Source organism: Arabidopsis thaliana (assembly GCF_000001735.4).
Source record: "Arabidopsis thaliana chromosome 1 sequence".
NCBI lineage: Eukaryota > Viridiplantae > Streptophyta > Magnoliopsida > Brassicales > Brassicaceae > Arabidopsis > Arabidopsis thaliana.
In genome coordinates this window covers 2,235,172-2,260,237 of record NC_003070.9, presented here as the reverse complement: position 1 = coordinate 2,260,237, position 25,066 = coordinate 2,235,172, and the positions used below count along the sequence as shown (strand labels likewise).

Here is a 25,066-nt window from a genome sequence, read left to right as displayed (position 1 = left end):
TTGTGAGAAGAAAAATCGTATAAAGCTGGGCCGGACGCCAAACTGAAAAATGTGATGGAATTTTTAAAATTCAATCGCGTCCGACTTTCCCGAAGCTTCTTTCTAAATCCTCTCTACATATATTCCCCACTCATATATGGGGAAACGTGAAATTCATTTTACTCCGGTGGGTCGTCAGGTGCAGAGAGTTCTGGAATATCCATTGCGCTTGGAGAATCGTTCGCCGGTAATTTGCTTCATCGATTGTATTATCCTTCGTTTTTTAGTTTCCGATTTAGAGCCGTTTTACAGAGTTGTTTTCGAAATTCTGTGGAACTATCGTCTTTTAGGTGTTGTTAGATCTGAATCGTTGCTGTAAATTTCGATGTGCTTAAGCTTGATTCTAGACTTGTAAGGAAAATAACTAGATAGATGTCAGCATTTATATCATGTGATCGAGTATGATGAAGTTCTTAAATCTTGTTTTATGTGGAAGTTGATTATTAAGAATAAGATAATTATGTCGTCTTCATATTACAATAGCTTAAAATTTGAATTGTTCTTGTAGATTTTGTGATTTTGTGGTTCGATTTAGCATGTTCATATAAGTTTAGACAATACACTTGAAGCTAATAAGAGTCTTAATTCTTTAATTGTTCTATTTTCTTGTAGATGTCTTACTCAAGAAGGTCAAGATACTCTCCTTCACTATCTCCTTATGACAAGCGTCGTGGAAGGTCTGTGTCAAGGTCATTGTCTAGAAGCCCGACGAGGTATTTGTCTTATTCTTAGGTTTGAGTTGTCGTGACTTGATGTTTGCTGCTTTTGAATGCGCTAATGTCTGATTGTTTTAAATCGCTTTTGTTACATTAGGAGTGTCTCAAGCGATGCTGAGAATCCTGGTAACAGTTTATATGTAACTGGATTGTCTCACCGGGTTACTGAAAGAGATCTGGAGGATCATTTCGCTAAAGAAGGAAAGGTTGTGGATGTTATCTTTAATTTTGAACACAATTCAGTTTCGAGTAGCTCACTAGTGTATAATGTTTAAAGAGAAATTTGTTTGTTCATGAGTTTTAACATTTGTGAGCTTTTGATATTTCTAGGTAACTGATGTTCACCTTGTCCTGGACCCATGGACTAGAGAATCTCGCGGATTTGGTTTTATCTCTATGAAAAGTGTTGGTGATGCTAACCGTTGCATCAGATCTCTAGATCACTCTGTTCTGCAGGGCCGCGTCATCACTGTTGAGAAGGTAAAAAGACTAATCACTAGTGATTCCTTCTATAGAACCATAAAGAATATGATCTGGCCGAAGCTGATATTGATATATGCAATTACTAGGCACTTTGATATTGATTTTTTCTTCTCTTTTAAAATATTTAAGTTGTTTGCTTGTTTCCACTTTCAAGTTTCTGTGGCAGCAGGTCTGCTGTTTGTAGCAGCAGTGCTTCACCAAATAGCAAACGTTGCAACAGTTCAAACACATCAAGTTTCAGACATTTAGGGTTGTATGCCCTGCATTTCTCTCTTTCTTGAACAATTTAATATTCCGTCCTTTAGTAGCTTCAATATAGGAATGTTGTTTTTGTCGTGTTTCCTGTTTCATTGATGAATGTCTGACAGATCTGTGATATCTCTGGTTTTCTGTTCAGGCAAGACGTCGTAGAGGACGTACTCCAACTCCAGGAAAGTACTTGGGGCTGAGAACTGCTCGAGGTATGACATCAATTGTATTGGTTTTGTCACAATTCCGTAGTCGGTGTTTCCTGATTTTACCTTAACATGGTTTTGTTTCTTCCCTTTGCAGGACGACATAAGTCTCCTAGCTACTCTCCCCGCAGGTCTGTTAGCTGCTCTCGTAGTCGTAGTCGAAGCTACTCATCTGATCGGGGCAGATCTTATTCTCCAAGCTATGGGAGAAGAGGAAGGTCATCCTCGTACTCACCCTTCTATCGACGACGCAGATTCTACTCTCCTTCGAGATCTCCTTCACCTGATGATCGTTACAACAGGAGACGCGACAGATCATACTCACCTTACTACAGGCGGAGGGACCGGTCCAGATCCTACTCACGTAACTGTAGAGCACGGGACAGATCACCTTACTACATGCGGAGGTACAGGTCCAGATCCAGGTCATACTCGCCTCGCTACAGAGCACGTGACCGATCATGCTCACCCTACTACAGGGGAAGAGACCGGTCTTATTCACCCCACTACCAAGGGAGAGACAGATCCTACTCACCTGAAAGTCGTTACTACAGAAGGTATGGTGGCGGTCAACATAAATAAACAGATCAGCTGAAACTGCTTAGTATTGTTGTTTCTGAAAATACGTATGAAATCAGGCACAGGTCGGTATCGGGAAGCGTAAGCCCTGGAGGGAGAAGCATGTCACGTAGCATATCCCCAAGGAAGGGAAGGAAAGAGAGCAGAAGCAAGTCTCGGAGGCACGACAGGCAATCTTCAATGTGTCATTCGAGGAGCGCAAGATCAAGCACCTCCAGATCCGTCAGCCCATAACAGTCTCTACTTACTTGAAGTTGACATCAATCACTCACGTCTGTTGTTGTATTAAGCATTTTGGGACTTGTCTATTCCTTGTATTTGGAATTGATGACAGTACGTATGTTATGTTGGTTTGGTGTTAGGATACTTTATTACTTCTGTGGAAATGTTGCTTTGGCGACGAGTCGTGAGAGAAATGGAATCTCTTCTTTGTTACAAAAAATCTATTTTCATGTCTTTCTACTCCAACAAATTTCTGTTGTTGTATAATTGTTCCACTTACTTTTCCAACTTTTTTTCATAATCAATAGACGATTTTCAGAAATATCAACTTTTAGGGATGGACTCATTACTCACTTTGTGGCATTCTTCTTTCAATGTTGTTGTATTTTTAAAACAAAATTTTGTTTTAATTTTTTTTTTTACTTTGTCTTAGCTCAAATTATCAAAACAATAAAAAATTGTCTTAACCTTTTTCTGTTTTTCAACATTTTACTTAATTATATGTAAAACAAATTTACGTTTCTTTCCCTCTGAATTATTTTCTAGTTATATTTTGTATTTCATACACCTATGTGTAAGTGGTATAAAGAGTAAATTTAACTTCTTCTTCTTTTCAACAAGAGTAAATTTAACTTTAAAACTAAAAATTACATGATTTTATTAGTGATATATATAGTTGTTTTTGAATAGTTAATATAGATTATATTGATATGCACAAATCTCTTAGTGATTTGTCCCACTTTATTAGGAATCTTAAAAACTGAAGTTCGAGAATATTGTCGTTTGCTTAGACAATTCAATCCCCAAACTATAATTGTGCCTGATTATTTGAATACCAGAACTGAAAATATTAAACTTCTCCAACTGATTGATAAACATATCCAACTGAATCTTTAACAATTCGAACTACAAACTTAAAAAAATAGCAGAAAATAAAAATCAAACCCTAGCTAGAAAAATTAGAAAAGGTTCAAATTACTAGTTATTAACTAGGGACCTTGGGGAACAAAAAGAAAGAAAGAAAATGAAATCTAGTCTTTGAAATATTTCTTCCAACGCGGGTGCGTTTTCCAACGCTTCTCGGCCATTTCCTCAATAGGAACACCTTTGGTTTCGGGAAGAAAAAACACGACAAATAGTCCCATGATAATGTTCATTATTCCGAAGAAGAAGAACAATAATGATCTGAATCTGCAGAGAGCAGACAAGAAGAACTGTCCAATGATGAAAGTGCAGACCATGTTCATCGCCACCGCACAGAAGTAACCAGCATTTCTCACTTCAAGAGGGTAGATCTCAGACGGAACAAGCCATCCCAATGGACCCCAAGACCATGCAAATCCAGACACGTATACGCAGATGAGGATCAATACAATCAGCGGCACGGCATGGCCAGTAATAGGACCAACTAGCTTCAAGTGAGCTAAGAGAATGCCTCCAATTGTCATCTGCGTAAGATGATCAAAAAAAATACAAGTTAGCTTGTTATCCAAGTAAGAATATGTGTACCATGTGACACAAGCAAAAAAAAAAAAAAAAAAACTAACCTGTGTAGCGGTCATCTGGAGAGCTCCTTCCATCAGAAGACACCTTCTACCGGCGAAATCAACCACTAAAAGAGAGATAACTGTAGCGATTGCGTTCACACCATTGGTGACAACAGTAGAGATCAGAGAAGCGTTGTCACCACTACCCATCGTCTGGAACAAAACTGGAGCGTAGAACATAACCACGTTGATACCGGTGAACTGTTGAAAGAACTGAAGTAACGTTCCACACACCAATGGTGGTCTGTTCTCACTCTTGGTGAAGAGTTCTTTGAATGGGCTTTTCACCTTTGTCGCTACCTCTGTTGCGTATTTGATCTCATTGAACTCGAGCTCAATATCTTCAATGCCTCTGATCTTCCTCAGGACTTGCTTCCCCTTTTCGTCTTTACCGCGCTCGATGAGACTAGCCGGAGTCTCGTGGATAAAGAAGGATCCTATCAAGAGGATTAAAGCGGGGACAGCAGCACCACCGAGAGAATATCTCCAGCCGTTTTTCAACGTGGAAGTTAAGTAGTTCACATAACTTGCTGCTAAGATTCCAATGGTGATGAGAAACTGGAACATGACGTTTAGTCCTCCTCTGTATCTCGCCGGAGCAATCTCTGAGATGAACAATGGAACGGTCTGCAAAAGTATTGCTTTCAATGTTAATAAACAAAACAAAACAAAACACGATGAGTTAAGGCATAAAAACAGAGGAAACCCTAGGTGAAAACAGAGGAACCCTAGATGAAAACAGAGGAATCCACTGAGATAGAAAAACGTTTTGAGGGTTTGACATGATACCTGGTTACCGAAACCGATACCAAAGCCGAGAAGAATACGACCACCGATCAACATGCCGAGTTCTTGGGCAGATAAGTTGAGGATAGCACCGACGAGGAAGAAGATGGAGGCGAGCATGATTGTGGGTTTTCTTCCAAAAGCCCTAGAAACATAGGAAGAAATAAAGCTAGCGAAGATTCCAGCCAAGTAGAGTGAGGAAGTGAACAACTGCAAGAGCTGGTCATCGAATTTGCAGTAGTTGTTTTCGTGTACTCTGTGTTTCTTCTCGTACACGTGTGGGAAAAAATCTAACAAGAAAGTGTCCATACTCGTTACACCTCCTGCAAATTTTGATCACCATTAATTGATATCACTGAAAAAACAGTCAAACCCTAACAAACAAAAACCAATAGAAGAACAAACCTGAGATTCCGATGTCGTAACCAAACATGAGACCACCAACAGCAGCAATGACACAGCAAAGAAAGACTTGACCTGTCAGCTTCGCAGGAAAAGCTTTAGTGCCTTCTTCGACATTCATCGAACCAACAGCCATTGTTGTTGATCTCTTAGCTTCTTTTAATATTTCTGACTATGTGGTATTGAGGATCGTAAATAAAACTCAAATGCCTAAGAGAGGAGATGGGGTTTCTTTTATAGATGAGTGTGAGGGTTTTGGATAAACTAAGATTTAACAACTGAATCTTTTTGAACGAATTTTTCTTCTGACTCGATCCTGTTTTATCTGAGAATAAATGTGGATAATTACTGATAAGATATATGTGTTTTGATATTAAGATATTATCATTTAAATAAATAAACAATTAAATCGTTTAGATCAATATCGAGATTAAGAAATAAAAACTCTTTTTTTTTTAAGTAAAAGATAATGACGTTTGATCGACACAATAATAATTTTTTATACGACATATATGATCTCAGAGCTTGGCTTTTGATTATGTAATATTTTTAACATTCATATAATTACACAAGCAAGTCTGGGTAGAATATTTTTCCTATAAGAAATGAGTGTGAAAAAAGTTTTGGATAAAATTTAGACAAAATTATCCGCATGGTCATTGCATGAAAAAGAATAATAATCTACACCTATATAATCGTAAGAATTATAAGTATTTGTTATTAAAAAAAAAAAAAAAATTCTTGTTATACATTTTTCAGCATGGATAAAATTTTATCCAAATGTTTTTTTGGACATCATTTATCCACATTTAAAAGCAAATATTAATCCCATGAGAGAATACGAGAAAAACGCAGATAAGTTGATATACGGTTTTAAAAAAAAAAGGTGACCACTTATATTAAAAGGTAAAATTAATTGGTCATTAATATTAAAAAATATTTAGAGCTTCATAATCAGGAGAAGAGTTGTTGTTGTTGTAAAAAATTTTATCTTGTTGATAATCAACGATCCTTTATTTATTTTAAACTAAAAGAGAAAGTAATTTACTAAAATTTAGAAATAACCAATCATTATCAGATTTCCCATACTATAATACATTAAACTTTTTAAAAGACAACATAAATTATATCTCAGTTATCATCAAACAAAATGATGATCACTTCACTAAATCAAATTCCACACATTAATGTTCAACTTTAGCATATACATAAAATTTAGCTAGGGAACCTAAATCCTCTACACTGCATAAGCCTGAATTTGTTGAGTGTTCAACAAAAGGACAATGGCATCTAAAGAAGAAACTTCTTCTCTAGCTTCTCACTTGCCTCAGACTATCCTTGTTTTAGAAAACACACGTCATCATTTTGTTAAAGGTACATTTCAGTTCAAGTACTGTCATTGAAACTGATCTCTGAGCACACTTCATCTACTGTTCCCATCAACACCTGATTGATTCTGTGGAGATTCCGGATATGGAATCACTGGCGGAGGTTGACTATCTAATGTATGTTCCAAACTCTCAGAAGTCAGAGTATAAGTCTGGTCTAAAGATAACAACATGTCTGGTAACACTGATCTTGGGGAAGTAGCAGACTCGTCTGATGTGACATTGTTCACATTTGAAACTTCAGGTTCCACAAGTTCTTGCAACTCTTGAGTTGATTGGTCTCCATCATTTCCCCCAAAATGTTCTTGGGGTTCTTGATTTGTTCTTCTTTCAAAGGCTTCAGGTTCATCAGAGTCATCATTTATCTTCATCTCATCAGTCAAGTTTTGGACACGTTCCTGTCATAACGGTACAAGGAATATATTCAAATTCAACATTTTGAGAAACACATTGCAAGTAGCAATCATATTTCCATAAAACCTGACAAGAACAAGAACTATATAACCTCTTCTCTTCTCGAAATAACTTCATTGATGTGAGGAACTGTTGACTCTTCATGTATATAGAATCCTTTGTCTGAATTTTCCAGTGGAAAGCGTCCGGATTTTGAGCTCTCTTCTTCCTCAGATCTTCCGTTGATATCAGTACCATCAGACAGACCCTCAACTTGTTTGGCTACATAAGTTTCTGGAGAGACCTTAGAAATCGTTTCATTTAAATCTTTATCAACTTTCTCCACTGGTAACATTTGAGTTTCTTCAGTTCTATCCACAATGCTCTCCTCACCACTAAATCCCGTCTCCTTCCCAATGTCTGATTCGTTGACAATACGTGATTTTTCTTCATCAGAAGAATTATTCCCATCAACTGTAGTGGGAGGTGATCCAATTTCAGAAACCTCAACTTGAAGATCAGATTCTACAGATAACTTATGACCTTTTTTTGAGCTATAACCAAAATGCTCCACGTATCTTTGCCTTTCCGCTGCTAAAGAACTCGAAAGCGAACCAGTGTTTCTAGGAACTAAACCAACTAAAGGGTTTTCAACACGAAGATCACCATTTCCTTTCCCAGAAGTTCCAGAAAAATATGCTTGATTTGAGACATCAGAATTCATTTCCCTGTCTTCAGGAGAAAGCAATGAGTTTGAATCACTAACAACAATCTCTGTCATGTGTTCTGACTCCATATCATTTACTTCTCCTCTTGTTAGATCTTTTCCTTTCATTACAGGATGTTTCTCCCCAACCAATCCATCATTGCTACCTACATGAGCAAGGATCAGAATTGTAGAACTTAGAATCATTTACTTTGTAAGCTACAACATTTTTCAGAATGACAAGAGGATGTACCTTGTTGTGGTATTGACTTCTTTTTCCACGGTTCCCATTTCGTGTCAAGCTGATTGTCCAATGGAAAGACTCTGCGACAAAAGCTTTCATGGCGGCAGAAGAAGATATCATTAGGGTTGGCTGCAAACTCTTGCTGAAAACTATCTCCTGAGAGGTTAGGCTTCTCTTCTTGTGGATCATAAGGAATATCAAAAGGGTTTTTAGTTGGTAATAACACAGAAGGTGCAGATTCAGGCATTTGAAGACCATCAACTATATAGTTTTCTTGATCCAAACCGAAATAGTTCCGTCCAACACAGACTGGAGGAACTTCCATATCCATTAAGCTACTCTCAGCGGCAAGTCGGACTAATCTCCTCATTCTTCTTCTAGTAATCAAATGCTCTAACCTCTTGTTACGTTCCATCTCAGAGTTTCCTAAATCCATCAAATTCTTTTGATCATCCTCTGTCCAAGCTACAATCTTTTTGTCTTCACGTGTAGTTTCTTCTTCTTCTTCGCCTTCTGATGACGATGAACACTCGATCTCGGTTTCGCCACCACCACTAGTCAACCTCTCCGATGGATCCACAACGGAAACATTCCCGGTGGTTGAAAGAGTTTCTTCATCTAAGCTAGGCTCAAAGGAGAAACCTTCAGACACAAGAAAGGCTCCATCTTTCTTGAATTTCTGAAGTTTGGGAGATTTTGCAGTATTGGGAATTTCACCATAGAGAGTTGTTAAAATGACTCTGTCTCTCTCATCTTCACTAGCCTGAGAAGAGTCCCAATCTTTCCCAACCTCTTCAACTTTCCTTCTAGCGTTTCGTCGAACACTTCGTTGGTGCTTTAAGTCAGCCTTCCTTGTTTCTTCCTCCTCAGATCTCTTTTGGGAAAATGGTGAAAACCAATTATCCGTTTTGATATGCAAAAGCTTAAAACTTGGATGATTCCGAAGATAAAACACAGAGCATGCGATTAACGGAGAAGAGTAAAGGACGAAATAAAAAAGGCGTGGAAGAAAAATGTATAGGAGGAAGATAATTGCAGAAACACCAGAAACAACTGGGTGATTCCTTACGTTTCTATAAACGATGTTCGTGGAAAATCTGAGAATTTTCCAGAACAGAGTTCCGACATCTTTGGCATCGATTCCCATGTTTTAAACAGTTCAAATTCTCAGAACACTTTGAGAGATAATAACCCAAAGCATTCTGTCTATGGCGGTTTGTGTTTTGTCCTAGAGAATCAAAATGCTTGAAAGGGAAAAACAAATATGGTTTAATTGAAGAAGCGAAAATTGATCAATAAGAGAGAGGTCAAGCTTTCATTTGAAACAATAACCAGTCAATAAAAAATAGATTTTTCAAGGGTTTTTTTAGATTTTCGTTTTGGTTCTTTTTCAGTTTTCAGAACACACGGTAAGGACGGAGAAGACAAAATAGAAAACTGGTAAGAGAGGGCGGGAGTTAAATTAGTTGCTTTCTTACACATGTTTCCAAAGATTCTTGTTTTCTTACACTTTTAACCACATTTTTTACTGGTTCAGAAATTGACCCTTAAAGTTCATGGATTTTGCATCTCATATCTCTTTCTTCAAAAGATTGGGCTATCTTCTTAAGCCCACCAAGACCCATCAAATGTCTGTAAATAACATACACTATTGACACTTCCTAAGTTTTCTAGCTAATCCTTTTTTTTAGCAAGTTGTTAACAGATTTGTGTGAGACTATTCATGATTTTCAAAACCAAGATGAACATCAACGCTTAAAGCTTATAATAGCCACTCTTTCTTGTTAACTTGATGACTAAAGTCAATCTTTGTTGCTCAATCTTAACTGATACACACACAATCAACGTTACTCATGATATCTAATTTCACTCCTTACTCCTTCATTGAGAGTTGGACACAAAATCAGTATGACAAGAAATTGAGGATGATCTCTTAAGAAAAACTCTAAAAGTAAATACACATTTCTCTTGTTGTGACACAAAAAGGAAAGAGAAGACCTCATCAAGGAGAGTGAGAAGATGTACTCAAGATTAAACTCATAATTAAGCCACACTTGAAGCAATTGGAACTACGGGTGCTACTCATTCTTAAGCTTCCTCTGACCCTTCATAACACAAACAAATAATTACTTTTCCATATTAACACATCATATTTCTACCTCTTCAAGAAATTAAAACCAGACAAAAACGATCAAACACAACATTCAAAACATCAAATTTCGACAACAAGCCAGTTCCTTTCAAGAAAACACTAACCTTCCGTCTCATCTTCATCGTCATCTTCTTCCTCCACCGCATCAACACCGTACCTCGCATTCAAGAACTCCACAGCCGCAGGAGTCAGAACAAGCTTATCAGCGTTCAAAATATCAAACAGATTCAGTGTCCTAGGCGTCAACATCCTCAAGGTTCCAATGTTCCTACTCGATTTCGCCACATTCTCATCCACATCAATCATCAAGAACATAGCTTTCTCCTTGGGATCCAATCCCCACCTTTGCATCGCAGCTAAGAAATCTTTAGTCTTGGGCTTCTCAAACTTCTCCCCAAATTCCTCCACCACTATCGCACCACCTTCCGCAGATGCCGCACTCGATAACGCCGTAGATATCGCTAGCTTCTTCTCCTTCCTATTGATTTTAATTGACCAATCCTTAGGTCTTGGCCCAAACACCACACCTCCACCGGGACGTAACGGTGTTCTCTGAGATCCACGCCTCGCGTGGCCAGTTTTCTTCTGTGAGTAAGGTTTAATTCCACCACCACGAACTTCACCGCGAGTCAGTGTGGAAGCAGTACCTCGCCGCTTGTTATTCAGGTCCGTCACGATGGCTCGGTGCACAACGGCACGCGCGGTATCCTCCGGCGCCGCTTTGAGGTCTAGATACGTCTCTCCGACCTTCTCTCCTTCGAATGATAGAATCGGTAGAGTCGCTAGCTGGGAAGAGACAGAAAGCGGCTTCGAGACTCTGCCGGAGCCGAGTTTTGAAACGGAAATGTAGGTTTTAGGGATTTGGTGAGAGGAGGATAAAAAGAGAGAAGATGAGAAGAAAGATAGCGAATTTGGTGCTGTTGCAGAAGAAGCCATTGTTGTTCCCTGACCTGACCTATCACAACGAAGAAGAAGAAGAAAGACTGAGAAAGTGTTATCCACTCTTCAAATGCCTATCTTGTGCTTGGTGAGAATTTATGCATCTGTTTGGACATAAGGATATAACTATCCTGTTCATGAATAACTCCAGCTGTCGCTAGTAAGAAAGAGTCAAACTCCAAAAGTCAAAAGCCTCTTATATAGCCAGCAGGTTTTTTGAGACATAAAACTCTGTGATAAAACGATGATAGTTGATGATAGCTGAGACTTTGATACAGATATTTGAGATACGAGCGCACGTTAGCTAAGACCACCGCGTAAGCCACCGTCTCGTCTTGAAACGCACCGTATTCATGACTTCGTCGGAGCCACTCGACCTGGTTGTCACCGTCGTCTCTGCCAAGCACCTGAAGAATGTCAACTGGCGTAACGGTGACCTGAAACCCTACGTTGTTCTGTATCTTGACCAAGACCACCCTCTCTCCACCCGCTCCGATGATTCCTCCTCCATCAAACCGGTGTGGAACGAGCGGATTACTCTTCCTCTCACCCGATCTGTCCACGAATCGGTCCTCAACATCGAGGTTTTTCATTCCAATTCTTCGGATCTGGCGAAAACCCTCGTCGGATCGGTTAGGTTTCCTCTAGCTCGTTTGATTGACTCGGACGGGTCAATGATTCCGGAATTGATCAACTCGCTCGAGCTGGTTCGTCCATCGGGTCGACCACAGGGGAAGATTCGTTTGAAGCTCGCGATCAAAGACAGACCAATCCCTCCACCGCAGCATCCTCCGCCACGTCCTCAATCTCAACCACTAGATTACTATTCTGCCCCTCAAGGAAACCATTATTACTCCCCTAGCCCTCCTCCTCCTCCTCCTCCTCAAGCACCGATCACCGCTCCATCTCCTCAGCGTGACTACAGAGAATTCTCACAGTCACCGTCTCCGTCTCCTTACGCATTCACTGATCACTACTATTCCGGGTATTATTATCCGCCTCCTCCACCACGTTCAATGTACGATCGTGCCTCCAATTACGGCCTCCCAAGTGGCCCATCTGCTCCCGTTGATGCCTTCTCATCGATTGATCACAAGCAGCCTCCTTTAGCTCCTCCTCGGTTTTCTAACTACGGTCCACCGCCTAGTGGGCCCTCAGCACCCGTTGATGCCTTTCTGGTTACCGAGTACAAGCCACAAGCTCCACCTATGGGCTCGCGATTGTCTAGCTACGGAGTGCCTAATGGTCCATCGGCACCAGTCGATTACTCTCCTTATGATCACAGGCAGTTGCAGAAGACGATGGGTGGATTGAGCTTAGAGGAAGAGAGAGCTGCTGCAGAGAGGTCTGAGAGTGATTTCGGAGCTAGGCCAAACTACAGCTATGGCCGTGATTATCGCCGTGAATGTTGAGGATGGCAAAAAGTTGTTGAATTTCACAAGTGTGCGGCGTTTCTAAGGCTTTACTTATCATCAGATTTGTTGGTGTTAGAACACCAGGAAATGGCTGATGACAAAATATGAATTTGGTGAAGTATATGTTATGTCTATATGTATGTCTCGTTTGTGAATTGATTTGTTGCTTCTTTCTAGCTGATATTCGGTGTTACCCCTTCTGTACCTTTGTACATGTTTCTAAAACATCTCTCATTTCTTTCCTTCATTCAGTTTCTTGAATCAAGCTATTGGGTTCTTAGGGTTAATGTTCTAATGTGAATCACTTTACTGTTGATTTATTGTTTGAACCATGCTCTGATTAGGTATGGTAGTATGCTCTGTCTCAGACATGAACAGTCCTATATCCTGCGATTCTGCCGAATATTTTTGCAGGCTGGTTAAAGACTTTGGTTCTTATTTCATGTTTGATGATACCAATGTGTGATTTTCGTTTGGAACCAGTGATCTCCATATTCATTGAGCGTTTGGATTAATGTGTCTTGAATCATGCTCATCACAGTGCAGAAAAGATGTTCTCTCTGATCGTTTTGGGTAAAATGGTATGTACACGGTTGGTGCTAAGTCTATTGTGCTCTTGTTATAACGATGAGACAGAGCAGTTTTGCTATTGCATTCTTTTCCCTTTTGGCATTTTGGTAACCTGCTATACATATCAGTCAATCTCATGCTATTTGCATCTAATCACTGACAATCATGCAGGTATTATTGTTCTGTTCTCAATGGAATGTTTTCACATGTAAAATCACTCTATTCTCCAGATTGTGTGATCTTCTATTTATGTCCTGACACTCCCTGGTTTATTATATGCTTTCTCATATTCTTGTACCCACCATTAACTTGTTTTTTTGTTCTTTCCTTGATCCCTCCTTTTTATTGTAGCCGCAGACTCATGAAAGGAATCTGCATCCATAAAGGTAAGATTATATTGGCCTCTCCTGGAGTCAAAAAGAAACTTTTTTAGATTGTTATGTAACTTATGTGCACACATGAGTGATCATCAAAGAAGAATGATACCAAATGGTTGCTTAACCTTTTTCTTCACTTAAACAAAGGGTTTATTCCCTCTGTGGACCGTAAAGAAAAATAGAAAAAACTAAACCTAGTCTTCTCTTTTTGCTCTTGGGCATAGTTCTCTTTATAAATTTGTAGATCCACTTTAACTACAAGTCTTTTTATATATAGGGTCTAAAATAAGATTGAAGTTACACTTTTTTGTTAGTTGTTTATTTGTTTATGTCTTGAGTGCTTAATCATGGCCTAAGCGTAATGATGTTATAGATAATATACATCATTAATCATTTCATGTCTTTTCCCGTATTTGCCTGAACTATCAGCACAACTGTTCTCAGCACCAGTCCGTTAAATATCTCTCATTATCCTCATATTGTTTCCCATAAACTTCTCTCACTCTCTCTATCTTTCTCTTGATATGTCAGCTACTGGTATAAAACGGTCCAACCTCAACACTAGACCGGTTCAGAGAGATGCTTCGGCTAAGCAAACAGCTATCAAGGGACCTTATGGTAAGAGTCCGGGATGCACAACAAGCTGCGGATTAAGGTTACCGAGGAAAACAGAAGTGACAGCAGCAAAATTGATCAAGCATCTTGGATGCAAATTTGCAAAAGGTTTGCGTCTGGTGGTGATGAGGAAGAAGAAAAGATCTCCACCGTCGAAGGTTTCTTCTTTTTCTGGGAGGTCTCAGCCACCAATCATCCCAATAAACAATGACAGTCATCGATCAGAGGCCATAGAAGACTGCATACAGTTCATCAACTCATCATCCTCCTTCACCAGATCAAACTCTACTTCTTAAGTGTTATCATTCCCAAACCTTTTGTCTCGGTCGCTCGCTCGCTCGCGTATTGTCTATTTTACTTATTCGTGAGAGTTGCATGTAAATAATGTCTACATAAATCTATTATGTGACTTCTGTTGTTGTAGTACGAGTAACTGTCTTCCATCTTTCTCAATTTCTGTCTATAAATATTAGATTTTGATATTCGTATTTGTTCATGATTAGTTACAAGGATAAGCCACTTCTGTTTTATCAATAAACGAATTTCCTCTTTCTATAATACATATTTTTCTGAGATGTTCCTATAATTAAAATGTTCGTGTGTGACTTATTTTATCATTTTATTAATTATGTAGTAAAAATGCTTTAGTTTAAAAAGTAAATTTAAAATAGTTTATCCAAGAAAGTTCATAAATAAAGCATGGCCACTGATTTGTTTACCCTAACAGTTAGTAGCACCTTCAGTGAACGGGAGACCACCTAAATCAATCTATGTGTGAGCGTGTGTGATTTGTTTAGCTTTAACGTTTGATAGCCTAAAACAACTTCTTCCTTTTGTGTAGTCTTTTTACCCAATTCTATCATATCTTTTAAAATAGAAAATTATAGCAAATTTTTGGTCGTGTTCACAATTTGTTTGAGTGGGCTACTAAAAGTTGAAATCTCCACTAATCGTTTAGATAATACTAAATCCATTTGTTAATGTTGATCCACTGAAATCTATATATGTAAATGAAAATCAAACTGATTTTTAGCCTGAGACGAAAATTTGTCGGCAAGTGTGCGATCAAATGATCAGTAAGTATTAAGTGTGATCAGTCGTTTAGACCAAAAGACAAATTTGCAAGAATTAAAAACATCAGTACGCCTAAAAAGCCCGTAATGTCTTAACAACGTATGGGCTTAATTCTAATGTCTAAAGCCCGTAATATCAAAGCCCAAGCCCAGGTTTATAATACATCCGACACAGCCACCGGCAATCTTCCCGCCAGTATAATCGCCATGGATTCCGGCAGTCTCAAGCCTAAAAGGCTAAAAATATTTTCGTCGCATACATCATTCCGTTCTCAGCTGATTTAAAATACAATTAATCTGCTCCCAGATTTGAAGAACCCTAAAATAAAAAAGAGTAAAATTGAAGGCTGGAGATTGTGAACATGGACGGTTACTCTCTCTCTCCTACCTCGGTAATCTCGCTCAGATCCTCCCACGTTCTTCCTCGCCTCTTACGCCTTTGCGTGTTACCTAAAAAGGTCATCACCTTCATCGTCGCCGGTTTTCCTCTTCTCAAATTCGGTGGATCTCATTTCCCACTGACGATCGTACTCTCTCGATTCGTATTTACGCGCCGTGTTTCAAGCTATTTCGAGCTCATAAGTGTTAAAGTCTCTTCCTTACTCTTCAATCAATCATTCGTATCTTCGATTCCGTGAATTGAAGAGGGAACTTTTCTGCGATTCTGCGAATTGAGGAGGGAACTTTGTTGCCATTCTGGAACAAGAAATGTCTGCCGTGAAACTGGAAGCAATTGTTTGCCACGAGCCTGATGAATCAGAGCTGAGTCACTTGAGTGATAATGGTAGTAAAACTAAAAACGGAGTTGTCTTTCAACTTCTCGATCAGAAGAGTTCCGAACATAGATGGTTTAGTGAAAGGTAATGTAAGATGCTTAGACTTTGTTTTCTTGAGCGGATTCAGTGTTATGAGCTCTAAAGATTTGTTGTGGTTATAGAGGGAATAATGCATTTGAATTTCTTGATTCTTCCTCAAGGTTTCTTAGATGGAGACGGAGATATCTTCCGGTTGATGGAGATAACAGGCGTGACCACGGGTCTGTGAAACAGTCAGGACCTCTTGTGTCTGGTGCAGCTTACTGTATCTCTTCCTGCAGCATGATTATATTGAACAAAATTGTTCTCTCCAGCTACAATTTCAACGCAGGGGTCTCTTTGATGCTTTATCAAGTAAGACATTTTAACCCCATTAGCTGGTTTCCTTGATTTGACAAAGTATATAGTTTGGTGATTTCCTTATACGTTTATTTCAGAACTTAATCAGCTGTTTGGTGGTAGCTGTACTAGATATCTCTGGAGTGGTTTCAGTGGAAAAATTTAACTGGAAGTTGATTAGAGTATGGATGCCTGTCAATGTTATCTTTGTGGGCATGCTGGTCTCGGGAATGTACAGGTAAGGTTTCGAACATCAGGCGAGAGAGTAATTGGTTAAATTTCATTTAAGACTAATGCAACATTACATTTCTATTCCAGTTTGAAATACATAAACGTCGCTATGGTAACTATTCTGAAGAATGCGACGAATATTCTCACAGGAATAGGGGAGGTATACATGTTCCGCAAAAGGCAGAACAACAAGGTTTGGGCTGCAATGTTCATGATGGTAAGTTAAATTGCACATCTTGCCTCCAGTTAGTTTCTGCAGGCAATTCTCTCTGATATCAAAGTGACACCAACTAAGAGTTTGCAATACAGATCATTTCTGCAATCAGCGGAGGTATCACGGATCTCACATTCGATGCAGTAGGGTAACTTGGCAGCTTGCTAACTGCTTTCTGACCGCAAGTTATTCAGTGAGTTTACGCTTATGAAACCAGTAACTGGATCTTGATGCATCTCTTTCTTACTCTCCATAATGATCTCATCTTTGTGACAGCTTACTCTTCGTCGAGTTATGGACAAAGCAAAGCAGTCTACAAAGTCTGGCTCTCTTAATGAAGTGTCAATGGTGCTGCTGAATAATCTATTGTCAATACCCTTTGGCATCATCTTGATTATCTTACTAGGCGAATGGAGATACGTAATAAGCACGTAAGAACTAGTAAACAGAGTGACACTTGTCCAGCGTTTTGTTATTCTGACTATTTAGTGATATGGCTGATTCTTTAGCTCACTTAAAATATATCTGGATCACATTGATAATGACTGAAACTAGTCCTTCTATATAGCTATACGTTTCCAGCTTCTACTGTGTTTTTCTTAAAAATAGTAGAATTTCTAGAAACTAGTTTGTGTTTATAACAAGACTTGAGACTGCAAATGGAAAATACATGAGTAGACGATATCACGGGAACTAAACAGGTGCATATGAAAAAGGTGATATCATTTGAAGGTAAAGTTTTCATGGTGTTTTACTCTCTCTGGCAGGGATGTGACAAAAGATTCAATGTTTTGGGTAGTGGCAACAGCAAGCGGTTTCCTTGGTTTAGCCATCAGCTTCACTTCGATGTGGTTCCTGCATCAAACCGGACCCACAACATACAGGTAACTCTCTCTTTCTCTCTGGACAAAAACAACATTTTTGATTGGATTTTATGTTTGGTGTCAAATGTTATGACATTCTTTCTATTGTGTGGCAGTTTGGTGGGTTCATTAAACAAGGTTCCGATATCACTAGCTGGTCTTGTACTCTTCAACGTCCCTCTCAGTCTCCCAAATCTGTTCAGCATACTGTTTGGTAAGTAACACACTTACAGAGCTGCATCATCTACCACTCAAGCAAAGATCATCGATTCTGTTATTTCTTGTCTTTTTGGTTACTTAGAGGTGAATGAAATTTGTGTATGTAACTATGTATTTTGGTTTTGCAGGTTTATTTGCTGGAGTGGTCTTTGCCAGAGCTAAAATGTCATAAAAAGCGTATTTTCCAAGCCGGATTGTGATTGAGGCTAAAGACAAATAAAGGCAAACAACAAACTTGAGAGGGTTCTTCATCTGCAGCTAATAGTTTCAACTTGGAATACATTTTTTACTATACAATGTAGAATGTTGTAATATAGATATGCAGTCAAAAGTTGAGTTTTGGAAATTTCAATATGCCTAGGCAAAAATACGCTATCAAAAAGGCTGGAGAGGATTAATCGATTTTCATCCGATTGATTTAGAAGTTTATGCTTTGGATTATTTCGTAAAAAATATCAAAACTTGAATGATTGATATTATTTTTGTTGACATCACTTGAACGCAAGTGTACCTATTGATGTCCGTAAAAAGCTATCGTTGATCGTACTCTCTCTGCATAGAAACGTCCAAAAGTGTAAAAATAATAAAATACTATTGAAGCATTATTTTCACATCTTTCCACATCATCTAGCAGAAGAAAAAAAAAGTGACAATGAGAGTATTATGGTGAGTTCACGTGAGAATATACAGAGATCTGCGTGAATCCCAAAAGCTTATCATGGAGACGGTAGATACACAAGTCCACTTGACAATGAGTGAGCAAACAAAGGAAAGAGATACGTGTCCCTCTTTCGGGGGTTCACATTAATGTTTTTGGGGTTTTTTCCTCACGATCCGATGTTTTGAAGTCTACAGATCTAAAGAAACGTATGGAAATTATGAATCGAGAAGGGTTTTTGGTTTCTTATAAAATAATCTACACATACTTCTTTAACTCCCACCTCTTTTGTTGCTTTTAATGCATTTTAATATTAAATCAAAGGGGTAACAATTATTTATTACTACGCAATTTATGCAACTGCCCTGATATAGTAATGTAATTTTGTGAGACATTGTTGTGTAAAATTCTGATTTCACACTCTGCATGTCGACAATCATGTACAGGGGACAAATGACACGCACAATAAAAAGATGGTTCAAACTTGTATATAGACAAAAGTGGACAATATCATTTATAAACCATCCACCAAAATGCTATGCACAAACCATTGCCAAATCCTCTCTGGCTCTCTCTCTATAAAGATAAGGTTTAGTTCTTTTAAAAAAACTAATTGACAAATGGTTTTGTTCACGAAAGAACAAGTCCGAGTATGTTAAAAAAAAAAATTAATCAAAACTCGAAATATGTGCATATATAAACTAAAGTCTTTGGTTCACAAAAACAAAAAAAAGTTTGCCACATGACATGAGTTTTGTATAGGCAAAAAACACACTGTACATACACAAATTGTTGTGACTCTTTATTCATGTGGTGTTGTTCTGTTGCGATGGAGCGTCGAGAGGAAAACACGTTTCATCACCACCGGTGTTCCAGAGGAAATGTGCGTAGTTTGCGGAGTAGACTGAGTTTGTTGGATCAGCGGAGATCGCTTCTAAGTAGGTTTCCTCCGCTCTCCAAATATCGTTTCTCGCTCTCCACAGAAACGTCGCATATTTGTTCAATGCCTCTGCGTCCGCTGGCTCTGCTTTTGCTGCTCTCTTGAAATACTTTTCCGCTCTGTTTTCACCAAACAAACCAAAAGAAGCCACGTTAGATATAGACATAGAGTAGAGATAAGATATGGATTGAATAAGGCCAAAAGGGTAAGTGAGAAAACGTAAGTGAATTGGGTTTTGGTTTATAGAATGTGACAGATGTATCAAATGAGGAACTGTCTAAAATGGAACCGCTTAGCTAAAATGTCAAAATATTATCAAGAGACTGATCACCAAAATATCTAAAACACTGTTTTACCCATTTTAGAGAATTGTTACCTAACAACACTATTGGTGGATGAAGAAATAATGTAACATTGGTCTAAAGACTCAAGCTTCAAAATTACACCACATACTCCACTGTCAAGTATCATCAACCAAGCTTATTTTTTTCTTTGTTGGGAACCCACCCCCAAAAAAGACTCTGGCTAAAAGACAAACTCTTTGGGAAAGAGAACTATCAATCCCTATAGTGAGTGACAACATTTTTAAATTATTCCCTATTTTATTCTGAAAATGGAAGATGTAGATATTCACTTACTAGTTGGCTTCTTTCTCTTAAGGGGTAAAGAGAACTGGTTCACTCAATTTAAAGCCTATCCGATTGGTTCTTATGGTGATTTGATTATGACAATTTCTAGCTTAAAATATCTCTATGGCTCCCTAATTTGCAATAAAATATCTACCATTCCACGGCTACTTCTGACAGTTAGTATCAACTTGCAAGACTCCAACCTAAACACCAAACCGAATCTAAAACTCCATAATCTAACTTAGTATAATAAAAGAACAAAATCAAAGATAACATGATTAGTAGTAAATTATAATATAATGGTCAGATGTTAATTACCTGTCGTAGTCATGAATGATAAGGTAGAGAAACTGTGCGTAATTAGCAAGAAGGAGAACGTTTCCAGGCTCCTGAGACAATCCCGTTTGGTAAAGAAGCTCTGTCTTGAAGTAATCCATGGATTCTTCTGCTTCTAATCGAGCTTCCACCGGAGAAACCATCCCCTTCATCGTCTCGTGATCCAACGTTTCCATTTTCGCAGTTTCCTCCAATATCGAATTCCACAGTCTGATCTCTTCTTGCCCTGACACAGATACATCTGAATCCGCACTTGTTGCACCCAGAGACGATGATGAGAATTGAGATTTTCTAAACTGATCAGATCCATCACCATCTGTTCCGCTTTGTACCGGCGGTGGTATATTGTTCCCGCCGCCACCACCGACAAAAGATGTTTTCCCGTAAGGAGAAGAAACAGAGAACGTCTTAACCATTGAAGAATCGAATTTCTGATTCGTTTCTTGAGTTTCACTTATCTCCGCCGTCGTTTCGAAGCTGAAAGAGAGGGTTGTCGGGGGACTTACGGCGGCGGCTAAAGCAGAGTTGCTCTCAATAGAGTAAACCGTGAAATTAGCGAGAAGGATCATAACAGAGACCATCAAAGTAGGAGTAGCAGAGAAAACTTGTTGAAACAACCAAACGAACGACGCTTGCATTTCTTTTCTCACACGATGAAGAATTCCTTGCAAATCTTCGAAGAGAAGAAGCTCTCTCATGTGTAACGTAAAGCTTTGAAGTTCTCTAATCATAAACACCATTGAAGAGAAAGCTTTCTTAACAGAGCAACAAGCTGATTCTCCGACTTGGTTTAAAACTCCTTCCTCCATCTGTAACTTTCTCTTTATGATCCTAAGCGAAAGAGGAAGATCTACACTGTTTGCTTTCCTCTCGATGTTTGACATTTGCACCATCTCTGGCCATGGCGGTTCCATTGAATCTGACCTGAAATTATTATGGCTTCCTACTATGTCCATCTTTCGAGTGTAATCGTCAATGCGTGTATCCGATTCGTTGTCTTCTTCTTCGTTAGAGACTTGGAATTTGAGAGTTAGCTCCTGCATCTTTTTCGCAAACTCTTCCTCGGAAAACGGATCGACGTTTGCGCTAAAAGCTCTGCGAATCAACTGTGTTTTAGGTCGTTTTGTTGATTCCCAGAGCTCACAGGACTTGGAGTGACGGAGATTTGTCGAAGAAGTGCCGAAGGGAGAAGAAGGATTAAGCCTCTGGCTCTGCATCACGGAACGACAAGACAGAGAAGAACGTCCGTCGTTTCCGATGATCCGTCGTCTTGAAGGAGAAGAAACGGCGGAGGAAGCTAGGGTTTGAGAAAGGGAAGAGGAATGATGAACTATAGGATGAGCCACCCATTGATGGAAGGTGGAGCTTGTTGCTACTTTCACTCCCATTTTCTTGAAAATATCTTCAAATGTTGGCCTCAACAACAAACAAATCTGGACAAATACAGAGCAAAAAGCTGGAGACTAGTTTCGTGTAGAAAGCTTTTCCCTCACTCAAGCTTTCCTGCAAATCAAAAGATGAATCAAGTGAGTCAAAAATGAATCGGAGAAAGTTATTAAATCCATGCACACACACACTCACTCACGGGAATGAATCATTAACAATCCCATAAAAAACGGATCGGAGAAAAACTGAATAAGCACGAGAAACAATGAAACACCGATATCATAAATACAAAAACTTCAGTGAAAGAGAAGAGAAGCTGAAGAGACTCACTCTATAAGAAATGAACGATGGTTTTTGTCCCAGATTATTTTTCTCGAATTTTCTCGGAAAGAAAAATAAAACTCTCTCGGGATAATCAGTGGATGGAGCACGAGGCAGAGAGCTGCCTTTTATACAAAATGCGATGAAGATTTTAATTAAGTGAGGAAAATATATTTTAGTTATAAAAAAAATAAAAAAAATCACAGGTGAAGGTAGTCAAGAGAATACCGGAGAAACCGGTAACAGGTGAACGAAATTAGTGACATGGCACCCATTACAGAAAATGAGTTGAGAGAAAACCGGGAGTTATTTGCAGATTTTTCTTTTAGATCCAACGGTTCTAAATGAGCCACTTTAATCGTAACGATCTGACAAATTTTTGGAAAATGGAAAGTAAAAATTACAATAGTAGAGGGAAAATAATAACAGCCTGGCAATAAAAGGTAGGCCATATAAAGTGGGGTCCTCGTGTCCATGTCATCTGGCAACGACTTTTTATTTAGTAAGGTAAAGTTTAATTGCGTCTTAACTCGTTTTTCCAATCCGTGTTTAATGTTAAAAAAAAAATCTTTTTGTATTCATAATCTCACAAAAGTCGACTATGGAACTTTCCGTAAATTGGAAATGACGTCAGAGTTTTTGACACAATAATGAAATATTGACATTTTTGTATATCTGACAGTTATTTCGGATTTATCCAATATTTTCTGTATAAGAACAACTCAAACATGAAATGCATTGAATGAGAGATTCAAACGTCTAAAGTCAAAAACACATGAATTCTTTCGAAAATGGCAATTGTGTTTAATACTCTCATACCACATAAGTAATCATCACCATAATGCTAGTAATAAACCAAAGTAACCGCACACCTAGGATTTTAGTGGTTCAAGGCTTCAAGCGAATCGGATGGGGGGAAAAAGCAATTGAATGAAGTTTTAAAAGTCTAATTTGAGAGAGTGTTTCTTTTTTTCTGTGTTGAAAATTAATTTTAGAAAATATATATGGTTTACTGATTTCGTGATTTTTTATGAAAGCCATGTCACTGTTCAGTTTTTTTTTTTTCTCTAACAATGAACATATTGGTGAATTAATTGACTAAATAAAAATCCAACATTTGCTATCATATTAATTAATCTGAATCATATTTTCAAAACTTTTCAATCAATAGGAGTAAAACAATATGCTCAAGTCCAAAATGTCTTTGTTAAGATCACATGTTGCACATGCTATTGACCTAACTTCTGTTATCAGCAGAGTGCTGCTATACATGCAGTTCCATAAATTTAAACTATACATTGCATAAAGACACATTGACGATCTTTCTTGCAAAGTACATATATATTAATTACACGATCTTGCAGGACAAGAATCGTTTAACTAGTTAATGATAATTAACCGCGGTATAGGAAACAATTCGCGTAGATGCAATATCTGCATGCATGTAAAAGTATATCAAATTAATTAAGAAGAAGCGACAGAATTCCCAAGGTTAAATAAGTAAAACCATATGATATGAAAACAAAATATTTTTTGTTGGAACGTAGCAATTGAAGGGAGAGGGTAAGGAAGCGACGGTCGAGAAGGAAGGAGAAGTGACCGGAGAGTGGTGATACTTGTGACCGGTAAGGACCAAGTTGACGGAAGTTGGCGTCATTAGGGAAAGCAGCGTCTAAAGAGAGCGAAGGTGGTGAAGAAGAAATTGACGGCAACGTCCACTCCTGATATCTTATTAACGGCTGATATTTATTGTTCTTTTGTTAGTTTCAGTTTCCTCTGCGTATTTAATTAGTTCATGTCCTTGTCGATGTGCTTCTCTTGTATCATGTTTGATTTTCTGGTTATTACAATTCCATTAGCTTACTAAATATGCTTTAACAATAGATATGTACGGAATTGTCTAGTAGTCCCATGTGTAATTACAGAATTCCCGTTGATCTTTGCTTTGCTATAGAATCGCAGATCCCCCACGTGTGAAATGCTGGTTTAATCACACCACATGCTAGTGAACGAAGCGTTTTTAACCTTTGACGTTTACACGTGCAAATTTCTCTGGCTCGTTTTTTCTTGATCTTCTGTTTAAGTAGTTAAATAGATGCAATTAGGCGAGTCATAACTTAATTTTCTCACATATATATTGATGTTGTCATTATATTATTTAGTGTGCCTAAATTAAATTACTAAAACTTTTTTTTTTGTTACGTTAAAGAGCATTTATTGTCCATAACTATATATACGTTTGTAAAACATATTAGTTGACTGTTAAAAAAAAAAGTGGTTGACTTTGTTAGCTAGTATAATAAATTAGAAAATAGCCATAGGATTTTGTGCTGCCGACTGAAAATAATAAGAATTTATCATGTTTACTCTATACGTAAACTCTCCAATCAGCCGACCAAACAATTTTCTCAGAGTCGGACCAGAGCCTCTGGACCGGTGGCCTGAAATCGTGGACCCTTAGTCTTATTTAATTAGGATATTCATAATCTCAATTTGAACCTGATTTAGTTGTAAGAAATAAAACCGATATTTCAAGGTTCTCATGTTTGGTAAAAAATACAATTTTAGAAAAGCTAGGTCATCATGGGTGTTTATAAGATTGTATGAATAATTTATCGAACGAAAGTAATAGCTTTTGGAGAATTGACAATCAGCAATGGAATGTTGTGAGACAACCATTAGATTCAAATGCTAAATGTCAAAATCTTGAGTTAAGTAAAACAAATGGAAAATGATAAAATGAGCCATGCACTGATATACATATCATCTAAAAAGTTGTTCATCGATTGCACTTACATAATACAATGTCGGCACAAATGCTAAACAAATGTATCGTATTTGTTTCCATCGTATACCATACTTTATCGTTTAAACAATAGTAAAAATAATTCAACGATCGACCATGTTAGGACGACAGTAACTATGCACAAATAAGCGAACGATGACGGACAACTTAGTACGGAAATGTATAACTATCATGCTTGGGTTTTCGAAAAATTGCACTCATCATAATA

At 38.2% G+C, this 25,066-nt stretch overlaps 8 protein-coding genes and 1 long non-coding RNA gene across 23 annotated transcripts; 5 read left to right on the top strand and 4 right to left on the bottom strand.

Moving 5' to 3' along the window:
* The first annotated feature begins 50 nt into the window (after positions 1 to 50).
* Positions 51 to 2,854, top strand: SR45a (RNA-binding (RRM/RBD/RNP motifs) family protein). 6 transcript variants are annotated; one of them, NM_179274.2, is made up of 8 exons: positions 140 to 226; positions 652 to 752; positions 853 to 961; positions 1,086 to 1,235; positions 1,393 to 1,488; positions 1,636 to 1,699; positions 1,791 to 2,250; positions 2,332 to 2,854. In NM_179274.2, the coding sequence occupies exons 2-5, from the start codon at positions 652 to 654 to the stop codon at positions 1,420 to 1,422; spliced, it is 390 nt and encodes a 129-aa protein (NP_849605.1). In that variant the 5' UTR covers positions 140 to 226; the 3' UTR covers positions 1,423 to 1,488; positions 1,636 to 1,699; positions 1,791 to 2,250; positions 2,332 to 2,854. The 6 variants fall into 6 exon arrangements, with proteins under 6 accessions (NP_563787.2, NP_001323002.1, NP_001323003.1 ...); NM_100609.4 differs by lacking the exon at positions 1,393 to 1,488 and having other exon boundaries at positions 51 to 226; positions 2,332 to 2,844; NM_001331694.1 differs by having other exon boundaries at positions 51 to 226; positions 1,393 to 1,699; positions 2,332 to 2,844.
* A 533-nt stretch (positions 2,855 to 3,387) lies between these two features.
* Positions 3,388 to 5,416, bottom strand: STP2 (sugar transporter 2). Its single transcript, NM_100608.5, has 4 exons — positions 5,233 to 5,416; positions 4,831 to 5,150; positions 4,042 to 4,668; positions 3,388 to 3,942 (listed from the first exon to the last, which is right to left on the bottom strand). Exons 1-4 carry the CDS (start codon positions 5,363 to 5,365, stop codon positions 3,526 to 3,528), a joined length of 1,497 nt encoding a protein of 498 aa, NP_172214.5. The 5' UTR covers positions 5,366 to 5,416; the 3' UTR covers positions 3,388 to 3,525.
* Positions 5,417 to 6,201: 785 nt separating this feature from the next.
* Positions 6,202 to 9,318, bottom strand: AT1G07330 (dentin sialophosphoprotein; the record flags this gene model as incomplete). Of its 2 annotated transcripts, NM_100607.2 has the most annotated exons (4): positions 6,360 to 7,015; positions 7,123 to 7,883; positions 7,970 to 8,825; positions 9,030 to 9,107. In NM_100607.2, 4 exons carry the CDS (start codon positions 9,105 to 9,107, stop codon positions 6,653 to 6,655), a joined length of 2,058 nt encoding a protein of 685 aa, NP_172213.1. In that variant the 3' UTR covers positions 6,360 to 6,652. The 2 variants fall into 2 exon arrangements, with proteins under 2 accessions (NP_001323320.1, NP_172213.1); NM_001331691.1 differs by having other exon boundaries at positions 6,202 to 7,015; positions 7,970 to 9,318.
* Positions 9,319 to 9,708: 390 nt separating this feature from the next.
* RPL4 (ribosomal protein L4) lies at positions 9,709 to 11,271 on the bottom strand. Of its 4 annotated transcripts, none has more exons than NM_100606.4 (2): positions 10,217 to 11,271; positions 9,709 to 10,065 (listed from the first exon to the last, which is right to left on the bottom strand). In NM_100606.4, the coding sequence occupies exons 1-2, from the start codon at positions 11,046 to 11,048 to the stop codon at positions 10,049 to 10,051; spliced, it is 849 nt and encodes a 282-aa protein (NP_563786.1). In that variant the 5' UTR covers positions 11,049 to 11,271; the 3' UTR covers positions 9,709 to 10,048. The 4 variants fall into 4 exon arrangements, with proteins under 4 accessions (NP_563786.1, NP_849604.1, NP_001030986.1 ...); NM_179273.1 differs by having other exon boundaries at positions 9,711 to 10,059; positions 10,217 to 11,105; NM_001035909.1 differs by having other exon boundaries at positions 9,747 to 10,065; positions 10,213 to 11,104.
* A 5-nt stretch (positions 11,272 to 11,276) lies between these two features.
* AT1G07310 (Calcium-dependent lipid-binding (CaLB domain) family protein) lies at positions 11,277 to 13,126 on the top strand. The gene has a single exon (NM_100605.3). The coding sequence runs from the start codon at positions 11,405 to 11,407 to the stop codon at positions 12,461 to 12,463; it is 1,059 nt and encodes a 352-aa protein (NP_563785.1). The 5' UTR covers positions 11,277 to 11,404; the 3' UTR covers positions 12,464 to 13,126.
* Positions 12,998 to 14,545, top strand: AT1G07300 (josephin protein-like protein). 3 transcript variants are annotated; one of them, NM_001331690.1, is made up of 2 exons: positions 12,998 to 13,422; positions 13,945 to 14,480. In NM_001331690.1, the coding sequence occupies exons 1-2, from the start codon at positions 13,233 to 13,235 to the stop codon at positions 14,322 to 14,324; spliced, it is 570 nt and encodes a 189-aa protein (NP_001321588.1). In that variant the 5' UTR covers positions 12,998 to 13,232; the 3' UTR covers positions 14,325 to 14,480. The 3 variants fall into 3 exon arrangements, with proteins under 3 accessions (NP_001321588.1, NP_001321587.1, NP_172210.1); NM_001331689.1 differs by having other exon boundaries at positions 13,304 to 13,422; positions 13,945 to 14,545; NM_100604.3 differs by having other exon boundaries at positions 13,399 to 14,480.
* Positions 14,546 to 15,245: 700 nt separating this feature from the next.
* GONST2 (golgi nucleotide sugar transporter 2) lies at positions 15,246 to 18,226 on the top strand. The gene is made up of 9 exons (NM_001331688.1): positions 15,246 to 15,961; positions 16,078 to 16,270; positions 16,354 to 16,493; positions 16,636 to 16,703; positions 16,796 to 16,893; positions 16,977 to 17,131; positions 17,468 to 17,584; positions 17,680 to 17,777; positions 17,911 to 18,226. The coding sequence occupies exons 1-9, from the start codon at positions 15,810 to 15,812 to the stop codon at positions 17,952 to 17,954; spliced, it is 1,065 nt and encodes a 354-aa protein (NP_001318940.1). The 5' UTR covers positions 15,246 to 15,809; the 3' UTR covers positions 17,955 to 18,226.
* A 267-nt stretch (positions 18,227 to 18,493) lies between these two features.
* AT1G04573 lies at positions 18,494 to 18,727 on the top strand. The gene has a single exon (NR_138740.1). It is a non-coding gene; the product is annotated as an other RNA (long non-coding RNA).
* Positions 18,728 to 18,766: 39 nt separating this feature from the next.
* AT1G07280 (Tetratricopeptide repeat (TPR)-like superfamily protein) lies at positions 18,767 to 22,221 on the bottom strand. Of its 4 annotated transcripts, none has more exons than NM_100602.5 (3): positions 22,062 to 22,221; positions 20,328 to 21,848; positions 18,767 to 19,499 (listed from the first exon to the last, which is right to left on the bottom strand). In NM_100602.5, the coding sequence occupies exons 2-3, from the start codon at positions 21,731 to 21,733 to the stop codon at positions 19,247 to 19,249; spliced, it is 1,659 nt and encodes a 552-aa protein (NP_172208.2). In that variant the 5' UTR covers positions 21,734 to 21,848; positions 22,062 to 22,221; the 3' UTR covers positions 18,767 to 19,246. The 4 variants fall into 4 exon arrangements, with proteins under 4 accessions (NP_172208.2, NP_001117242.1, NP_001320416.1 ...); NM_001123770.2 differs by having other exon boundaries at positions 19,021 to 19,499; positions 21,931 to 22,084; NM_001331687.1 differs by having other exon boundaries at positions 19,065 to 20,212; positions 20,328 to 21,843; positions 22,058 to 22,128.
* Positions 22,222 to 25,066: the final 2,845 nt, after the last annotated feature.